This window comes from Dioscorea cayenensis, unplaced genomic scaffold (assembly GCF_009730915.1).
Source record: "Dioscorea cayenensis subsp. rotundata cultivar TDr96_F1 unplaced genomic scaffold, TDr96_F1_v2_PseudoChromosome.rev07_lg8_w22 25.fasta BLBR01001831.1, whole genome shotgun sequence".
Classification (NCBI taxonomy): Eukaryota; Viridiplantae; Streptophyta; class Magnoliopsida; order Dioscoreales; family Dioscoreaceae; genus Dioscorea; species Dioscorea cayenensis.
Genome location: NW_024088222.1, coordinates 1 through 10,762, shown reverse-complemented (window position 1 = coordinate 10,762; position 10,762 = coordinate 1). Strand labels below are relative to the sequence as shown.

General features: G+C 41.8%; 1 protein-coding gene across 1 annotated transcript; it reads right to left on the bottom strand.

Annotated features, from left to right (window-relative positions):
* Positions 1–8,656: 8,656 nt before the first annotated feature.
* On the bottom strand, positions 8,657–10,758 carry LOC120257066 (subtilisin-like protease SBT5.4; the record flags this gene model as incomplete). The annotated part of the gene is given in 8 exon segments (XM_039264693.1): positions 8,657–9,269; positions 9,349–9,562; positions 9,657–9,771; positions 9,856–10,101; positions 10,196–10,278; positions 10,280–10,291; positions 10,391–10,687; positions 10,690–10,758. Coding segments are annotated over 8 exon segments (1,581 nt in total), but the record flags the coding sequence as incomplete, so codon positions are not given.
* Between the last annotated feature and the right edge of the window lie 4 nt (positions 10,759–10,762).

The window sequence follows — 10,762 nt, the reverse complement described above, 5'->3', positions numbered from 1 at the left end:
CCAACCTCTGTCATACAATCTGTCGACTTTTTTTGTTTTGCGATTACATGCTATTTGTTTATTCTTTACATCTTCTACTTCTTCTTAAAGTCGTCTTACGTTTTGTTCTTCATTTCATTTGGTTTTATACGATTTGGTTTTCGAGCCGATATATTATGGAGATTTTTGTGGTATTGCTAGATTCGACGGGGAGGGAAGAGTGCTAATGTTCACAGCTCGAGACTTCTTGGGGAATTGGTGTTAGGCTGAGATATGTGAGCGATGGGGTGTCGAAGTTTCTCTTGTCGAGGTTAAGTTCATCACACGGATGGATATAAAAGCAGTTTGCTCGATAGAAAGCGATGTTGACTTCCATTGGGATGATGTCAGTCCACTCCGTCTTCAAAATGTCTTTGTAGTTGATCTTGTCGTCGAGGGCGAGAAAAATGTGCCGTTCAAGATCCTAATGAAAGCGAGGTTTTACTCGTTGTAAGTTCCTTTTTCTTTTTAATTATTTCGGTTTATGCAGGGGTCATTATTGTTTAAAATATGTACCGTCATTTTGGTTAACATATTATACTAGTCCTTTTACGTTATTAGTTAATTGTTTAAGTATTTAATTTAACGTTTAACTATTGTCATTATCAGCTTAAACATTATATTCTCCGCTTAACATATTGATCTTTTCATTTGGTGAAGTGTTGGCGGGGAATTGATTCTGCGAGTGCTCCCATTCATCCCCATGGTGACCACTGACGGTGTGGGATGTCTTCCTTCCTCGTCGGATCATTCACGAAGTGTTGTCGTTGGATATTGGTCAACGTTTTGTGGTAGTCGAACATTTTCAGAGGGATGTACTTGAAATCGTCACGATCAAAAGGAATTTTTGACTTCAAATTCATAAAGAGCGAAAAACATCGGGTGGCATGGAATGCTGCTGCCGATGGTTATCGTTAAGCGCACTTCATGCATCAAAAGAGTATAACAAAAAAATACTTTCGAATCAAAGACAATCAACCCGTACGCACTTGCGGTGGTGGCGTAGGTTCGGCGTCGCATCGAAAGCGTCAAAAATGGGTTAGCGCTTGCAGTGATTCGAAGCTCAGGGACCGATCCCTTATGCAGAGGCCGTCGACATTCGGAAGGACATGTTGCGGGAGACATGGGTGTCCACATACCATACAAAGCGGGCTTGGTTGGGAAAAGAGCATGCGGGTGGTCCTCGTGCCGGGTGACATCTCCAGTATATTGTTTGCTTTGGTATGTGGATAAGGTAGGGTCGAGACAAATCCGGCGGCGTTGCGATCGTGGAGAGAGGCGGTGATCGTTTTAAAGCGTGCATTCTTTTCTATCGGTAGCGTGTATTGTAGGGATTCGAGAGGGCTTGCGGGGCGGCTGCTCTTTCTCGATGGTACCCGCCTCCTTGGAAAATATCGGGGGTACACCTCTTGGGTGCAGGGGAAAGATAGTAACAATGGTTTTTCCACGTCGCCGTTGGTATAATCGACAACGAGACCGATGCCAATTGGACTTGGTTCAGTATCTAAGTTAGGGCGATGCCTTATCACGAGGGTGGAGATTATCATGAGATAATTACCTTCGTGTCGGACGAGTCGAGGGCCTTGTGAGCGCAATTGCGAGAGTCTTCCCTTCTTCCGCCACGTACGCGTCTGTCTTCGACATTTGGAGGCCGATTTTATGAAAGCGATGTCGGACTTGGGAAGGCGTTGAGGGAGGAATGCTTCGGTCTATATGCTTCCGCGTTGCGTGGGCGTCCACGCTAAAAGATTTCGATGATACAGTGAATGAGCTGCGAGGCCGTATCACTCGAAGCTCATCACTTTGGTTGATTAATAAATCGGATATGGCACATTGGTGAATTATCGTTCGGGAGGTGATCGTTGGGGTGAGATGTATTGAGCGTCGCGGAGTGGTTCGATGCTTGGATCAAGGAAGCTCGTCGTTTACCAGTGTGGCGAAATGAGTCGAGCTCCGTAAGGTCTGCGAATGTTGATTTACACTTAACATTTTAGTATTACCCTTTAAACATTCTCAATCTTTGTTTAATTACACTTTTACGACTTTAAATATTAATCATTTCGTTTATTTAATTCATGATAATGTTTAAACATGTTGACGAATTATTTAACCATCACATGCTTTGATTTTAACCTTATTTGCGAGTTCGAGTTGATGCTGCGTGTTATGTATGGCAAAGTGAGCGAGCGACCAAATGGAGACCTACTTATGCCCGACGATACATTCGAGAGTTAGAGATCATTGTTGAGGAGCCGGCCGAAATCTTGATGTTGGTCGTTGTGTCGATGATCGATACGCAGTGAGTGACGATCGATCAACTCACAGTGGATCTGCGCCATCGAGACATTGTTGCACGTAGGACGGTGGCAGAGGTTTACTGGTATCCGCTTACAGCACATGCGGCAGATGACAATGTGACCAGCGTGCTATTCGTGATTTATGAGCGGGTGCTCAGCGGTGACAATTACAAAAGCTCGGCGTACAAAGAGGCTATATTCTCCCATACCCGGCGATAGCCCTATCGGGGCGGAAATCGTGAGACCGTTCTCGGCGACTCGTCGTGACTAGAAGGCGACAGGCGGCCTAGGCGAAAAGAGGATCGAGTCGCAGACGCTTTGATGTCCGCGAGTTACATTGGCAGTTGCATGCTATGATCCGGTCACAGTCGACGATCTTTGCAATGGCGCGTCGTCGATTAGGCATTGTTAATAAACCGACGACGATGGGGAAACATTGTGTATTTATAGCAATTGAATGTATTTACACGGAGACATTGTTATTTTTAAGCGGATACTGCTGTAATTTGAAATATTTCAGCGATGTTTAAAGCGATATATGGTATATTTAAAACAATGAAACGGAAATGTACACAACTACTACGTAAATTAAACAATGAAATGGCGAATGATGAAATTTAACCTGCCTTACAATTGAAAACAAACAAAATTTACATTGAGATATACAAGTCATGTTCTTCGAAAACAAAAACAATGAATTGAATTGTGTATTGATGAGCAACTTTCCATATTTAGTTAAACAATAAGTGCATTCATTTAAAAGCAGAGAAAGTGTTATTTTAAACGGGTACACCGTAATTTTGAAATATTTAAAACCGATGTTTAAAGCGATATATACTATATTTAAAACAATGAAAAGTGAAATGTACACAATCACAACGTAAATTAAACAATGAAATAAAAACCGAATGGAATTTAACCCGCTTTTACAATTCAAAACAAACAAAATTTACATTAAGATATACAAGTCATGTTCTTCGAACACGAAAACAATGAATTGAATTTGTCCGATTTACATTTGAAAACAAAATTGACAGCGATATACAAGACATGTTATTCAAAACAGATTTAACCCGCTGTGACGACCCCTTTGTCATGACGCCGTACCGCCCTCCCTCCTTAAGTATGCGGGTAACATACCGTAATCCGAGGGTGAACGCCCGCTCGCAGTAGCCGTAACTTCTCACCCCTACGGACTGCTCGATAAACCGCGACGACGTAGATGGCCAAGCAATCGACGCCTTGTTTTGGGCGCTGGGGTTTTCGTGTCGTCGCACGAGCTGGGTACTTTTCCGTCCGCCGACTCGCCTAACTCCATATCGGCACAAAGGTCGAATAGATTCCTACTGTCGAGATATGCAAGTCGAGATTAGAATCACCGATTTAAATACCAAACGTGATATTAATCGGACATAATTAAAGAACTTACCATGTCCAACGCTGTCCTTATCGCACTCGGACATGAAGAATAACGCCCGTATTCTTGTTTATCATCGTCCGTGACTGACGCTACATGGAAGTGGCCATTCATGATTATCTGGAGGACGACAATTTGAACTTCATGCGGGTCGCGCACGACGATCCCCGATCATAGCCATAATCAGGTTATGCGCGTCAGTCCTCGCTTTGACATAAACAGCAGTAAGCTGCTCTCGATGATGGAGGCGCCGCTTCTGTAAGGGATATGGCTCTTTGCTCGCCGACTTTTTGTATTATGCATACGAAAGCGTCCCATCACATCATCATCGACCATCTCCTTCCCCTCGAGCATAGTATAACCTCGTCAGGTAGTCGACAAATGTCATTCTTCCACACGACAGGTCGAGGTTAAACGATATGAGATATTAGAAGACTCATATTGTAAATATTTTAAAATGATATTATCAATTGTTACATGATATTATATATAATTAAACGATAAAGGTAAAACTTAAATGATAACATAATGGTATTAAACACTATTAGGTAATAGTTAAACACTATAAGAAACCCTTTAAACAATATCATAAAAACGTTACACTTACTCCGTCCATAGAGCAGCTGAGGAAGATCCTCATCAACTCCTCGTCAGATTTGTTAAGACGACTCGAGCCAACCCATTTCTTCTTCTTCGAATAAAAAGCTTTCCGAGCCGTCCCCGTCCAATTTTTGATTGGCCTTCATCATCTCTCTCGTTGCTCGGTCGGGGTCTTCATCAAAGATCTTCCTTCGATGCGGGGACGATGGCGACGACAGATCAACGCGCACATCCTTACATTGTTGTTCTTGTTGCGGGATTCGTGTCCGGCTCGACGCGGACGACGGGCGATACAAAGATCAACCTGCGACACTTCCTTACATGGTTCTTGTTGTGCGGGATCGCTGTCCCCGCTGGTCATGCGGCATCGTCGGCCACGCGCCACTGCGAACGGATTCGACGATCTTCTCAACCGTGGCACTGTGACAACAGATCATTGGGAGACACACCCCTTTAACTTGTTCCTCGACCTTCGTGGATTGTGTCCATCTTTGATGCCGCATCTCGGCAGCGGTTCCACCGGTCGACGATTTCATCGAGAAGAGAGTCAACGACCTTCTCAACCGCAAGAACGGCCACATCATCTACGATGTCCTCCATCGTCACGGCCATGTCATCAATCGGCGATGCACTCGAGAATGACATCGACCCGCCGATGGTGTTGCTATTGTTTCATCGTCACCGGCGGTGGAGACTGCAGGCGTATTGTTCTCCTCTTTTCGCAAGTCTCTTCGAATGTGGCCGCCTTTGAACGACCTTCCCGACGATGTCGTCGTCGCCAAATTCCGACGCCTGCTCATCCCGGTGCTTCGGTTCTTTCGAGGGATGGCGCAGCTTTGTCAGAACGCCCTTCCAGCGCCTCCACACGAGCGACAAGCCGAGGAAACTCGGTCATCAATATCTGGCACGCCTGCAGATAAGAGTTGCGGTGACATCTTCGCCCTAATGTCACGCTGGGCCGCTACTGGCTCGGAGGGCGCTGCCATGGTCGTGGGACTCGCCGTTGTCGTGGGTAGGGGGTTGTTGCAACTGCCGGGTAGGGGAGGCTTCTCCTGGCCGAGGAATGCGTGCGTGCAGTGGGGTGGAAGTAGGGAGAACCAAGGCCCGGCACACGCACGATGAGGTCGCCTCTCATCCCCGCCTCGAGCAAGTGGTTCGGGAGCAATGGCATCCATCCGCTCGGTTGGCCCAACAAATATTTCTTTCTTCAAAGATTCGCCGAACCACCGTGAAACTAACATAGTAAACCAAAACAATTTCAAGAGATCATTCATTTTAAACTATAAAAACTATATATTTAAACGTTATAGAATATAATTAAACGGAGAACAAAAATATTTAAACAGTTATGAATAATAGTTAAACGGTAAATACTAAAAGTTAAACGCTAAATAAAAATGTTTAAACATTAAAGACTTATGTTAGACATTGTCCATGATTTATTACCTCTTTTCCATCGAGCGACGACAAGCTCGTTTCTACCGTCGCTTGCTTCCCGTAAGTACTTTCACCGTAGCACAAGCATCCTTGGGATCTGCCGAAACGGGACTTTTCTTCCCGTTCGCTCCTGCCGCTCAGAAACCAGACGCTAAGCCGACCGAGCAACCCCTAATGTACCACGTGTTGGTCTTCTTCCCGGCGCATCTATCTTGCACTCGAGCGCCGCATGGAATATCCTCCATAAGCCACTTAGCGTCGCTCGCGCCCATGCGTGATCGCCCATGGGTCGGTAGATCATCGACGTAATCAACGATCCGCTCGGAACCGAGCATGATGTATTTGGGAAGAGGATCGTCCCCATGAGGTACACCATCGGGAGTTTGACAAAAATTATCTTCTTCTCCCTCCGTCGAACAAGTTGCACCGAGTGCTCTTGATGGAGTCTCGTGTCTCTCGTAGGTCTTTGATAGATACCGACCCTTCGAACGCCGACCGGTTTTCTTCTTCCGGAAGACCACTCGCTCGCCATCGCAACGCTAGCATCAAGAACGAGGGCCACATCTTGAGGTCTCGAAAACTCGCAGAGCTTTCCCCGATCCCCGAATTTATTGCGCGACCATCGCATCTTTGCAAAAAGAGAATCAAGAAGGGCCCTCTTGGTATATGGCTTCCGACTCGAAATAACGCCGCAAACGGTGTTCTTGAATAATCTCCCAGGTCGAGGGGTCATGTTAACTTTCAATTCGACTAAGGTCTCCACAACTCGTCAAATAGCAACGCCCATTAACTAGGGTTGACCGCCATAATCACAAAGCTCGCAGATGACTGACAAAAAGTTTAAGCGGAAATATAAGGTTTTAAACGTAGAACTCTCGCTTATTAAACAGAGATATAAAATGTTAAAATGAGACCCATTTTGTTAAACGAGACGAGAATACTTAAACAGAGACAACAAATGTTAAATCAGAACATCTCATTTCTTAAACGTCAACCTCATTTGTAAAATTGCAACCATATCAAACGAAACGGGAAATGTACATTATAAATATTACACAAATCATAACAATCGAAAAAACTATTTCGGTAGTGTATACATACGAAAATGCAAAAACAAAAACAAAACCCTAGCCGAGAAATCTCCTAGCAGACTAACAAAAACCCCGACCGAGAAATCCCTCGCAGACTTCAATATCTTCCAACAAAAACAGTGAGCACAAAACAAAAACCGAAAAAAATCTTTCTTTTAATGTATCAGCTAACATAAAACCATACTAAATACCTTAGATCGCAGAACCGATGAAAATGCCAACTAGTTGCATGGGGACTTCTCCTTCGAGATACCGGTGGAAAGGGAAAAGTTGATGAAATGCCAATTACGGAGGCTTCACGAGGAGACAACTTCGAGAGCACTTCGAAATGGAAAAGTCAAGACGTGAGTCGAGAAAAAGCAATTAAACGGCTCCAATAAATTGCCTCTCTGGGGTTACTCCTACTGAAAACCCCCACTTCCTCTCAAATCGCCGAGATCGGGCGTGACCACGACTCCCCATGCAAGGGTATTTTCGTCCAAAAATTTGAAACTCACTCCGTTCACATCCGTTCATGGGGTTTGGGGTTTGAAAACATAGACTTTTAAAAGGAGGGGTTTTTGGGGATTACAAAACTAACGGGTGTTTTTGGCAATTTTTACAAACTTAAAGGGTTTTTTTGGCAATTTCCACATAAATTAATTAAAACAATAAAAATACCTTTTACACATATCACAATCAAAATTAAGAAAATGCTCATTTAATTAGTTCAAAAATCACTTTTTAAAATAGAATATATATATATATAACGTTGTATATCCTATGTAACGTTATATATCCCTGTTTGATGCTTTTACTTAGAATTTTAAAAACAAAATTAATAGAGTACACTATATTTATATCAGTTGGTATTTTATTTTCTCCTTAATTTAAAAATTAATAATTCAAATTTATGACTTATTTATATTTAAAAATAAAATAAAATTTGATGATCCTAAAACTTTATCGTACTCTGTCTATTATTAATTTTTCATGTATTTATTTTTTAATAAAAACAACAAGTATTAAATTAAAAGATAGATATGCAAACGTAGAGGTGCATCAATTACGGTACCTTAAATAACTTTTTAAAAATAAATTCCCTTGTCATATAACCCTAGATGGGAGAACTCGGGGTATTTTTCATACAGAACTCCTACAGAGATGCTCAAAATTGAGACATCTAAATCCCAACACAGTAATTACCACTGGACTAGCGTTCATCTATTATTATTTATTTCTTAAAAATATCATGAAACTAGTGCTTAAATCCTGGGCTTTATGGTTTTATCGATTTTTCTAATATTTCATAAATAAACAAGAAGACCATTTTCACACATGATTTACTACTATGCTTTAAAAAAATCATGATTTACAAGAAATCAGTATTTGAAATAAGTAGTGATATATTTATATAATAGGTTTTTGGAAAATTTTTTCTAAATCATAATTATAGAGGAGAGTAATTTCATTATTTTTATGATGGCTAAAAAGCTCAAAATAAATTTAGCTTTTAAATCAGAATCCTTATTTTATATATATATAACCACCAGCTAGAAGATGTCTATCTTTTTTTATAGGACTCATATGACTCAACAATAAAAAATAATTATTAATAAAAAAAGTAGTATTCACTCTAAATAAGTGATATTCTTTGAACAAAAATAGGTTAATTCCAGTTAATTAATTGGTTTCTCAGCTCACCCATGTCCATTCAAATCAATTTTGATATAATTTATTAAAAAAAATAGATAAATCATAAATTTTTAAGGGAGAAATCATAACAAAAATTACAAGTAATATTGTTATAAATTCAGGAATATAGTTAAGCATTAATAATCATTCATATAATCAGTTCGGTAAGCTTATTTGGTACAAAATAACATCAATATTTGGCCTTTACCACCAAAGGACTCCTTACATGATGCTTGTCATCAGACCATATAAGCCTTCCAAACACATAAGTATCATATTGAACTTCTTCTTGGATGACTTTCATTGTAACCTTAAACTTCTTCAGCTCACCGAATTTTTCGAAATCAAGGACTGCAGGTTTTACCGTCACTGATACACCTCTCGGAGCGTAGACGAAGGCAATGTACTTGCCCGGTGGCCCTACATTTGTCACCGTTCGGGTTACCGTCTTCGAACCAAAGAGATTAGGGATGGAAATGGATGGATAGTTCAAATTCTCAAGCTCCATTGGCTTCAAAGGACATGAATGTGACTCATTGCTGAATGCTCTCATTCTTGTTGAGTTATAGCCAAGTGCACACAAGAAGTCCAAGTAGTCACTAGGAGTGATATCATAAACCAAACCAGGATCCATTGCATGGTTAGGCATCACATGTCCTGCACCATAATTGAATGGAGTGGCATCATACATTGATGAGTTCTTGATTACCTTCTCCTTGTTGTCCCGAATTCTAGCTGCGAAAAATTAGTAATGAAGTTAGTTAGTAGATCATAAGATCGAAATGTGCTCGATATGTAGAAGAAAATGTATTACCGGTTGTCATGATTGCTGACTTGATCATAGCTGGGCTCCATGTAGGGTGAAGAGTTGTGAGTAGCCCGACAACACCGGATATATGAGGGCAAGACATGGAAGTGCCTGATTCGACATTGAAAGGAGTCCGGCGAGCATCAAAACTGAGCCCGGTCGGACTTGATGCCGTACTATAGGCAGCAAGGATGCTGACTCCTGGTGCAGTGATATCAGGCTGCATCACATTAAGAAATGATGAACAATTCATCATCAGACAAATTAATAATTGGCATTTAAAGATTAACTATTAATTCACACTCATTATCAACCTTGAGGATCTCCGGGTTGACACTGTTTGGTCCTTGGGACGAGAATGCAGCCATGACAGGAGCTGGACTCGTGTCGATCTTTGTTTTAGGTAGTGTAATATATCCCAAGGGTGACCTTCAAAGCATCAAACACATGAACAAAATGCTTAATTAACCGGTGTGGGGCTATTATATGTATATCTCTGATATATGTACATACTTGGTTGAATTGAGGTAGGTGAATAAGTAAACACCATCAGAGTAGGAAATGTGGGTGGCAGGGAGGACATGAGCATCGGCGATGATCTCATCTCCAGCGCTTTTATCATTTGCAAGGACCATGCCGGCGCCACCTGCGAGATGAACTGCTTCACCTTTCTCCACTCTGGGATTGATTCCACGGAGACAAACAACTATCTTGCCTTTCACTTTCTCAGGGTCTAGAGAATTCAAGTAGCATAATTGCCTGCATTTCATTGAAGAAAGCTCAAAAAGGGTGAATAACCATAAAAACTAACTGCATTAGACATGTAGGAAATTCAGTTTTGAAACAAGCATACGCGTCATGAGCCGATGAATTTGCTGCCTTTGCTTCTATTGAGCTGATCATGGCATATTGTTCGTGTGTAAGACCCAGTGAAGAAAAGACTTTGTCCCTGATCACCAGCAACGCAACAAGATTGTTATTATAAATGCTCGACAAATTGACAGTGTAAATTAAGTATAAAAGATTGAAAATATATGAACTAATTAACTTTGATTTGATTGTCACTGAATGAAACATAAGCAGGAAATTCTCTATCCATGGTGCTTGCTCCGACAGTGAGGATCCAAGGGGCTGTGTTTGACACTGAGGCCGGTGTCGGGCCAGAGTTTCCAGCTGAACAAATTACAGAAATCCCCTTCTGAATTGCATGAAATGACCCGATTGCAAGGCCATCATTGAAATAATCTGTTGCATAACCTCCAAGGGAAAGTGAGAGCGCATCAACACCGTCATGAATTGCCATGTCAAATGCAGCAAGAATATCAGCATCAAAGCATTCTGCCCCTCATGGAAAGGTGGCCAACACACTTTATAGGCTGCGACACGGGCTCGTGGTGAGCCGCCTTTGGTGGTGCCAGTA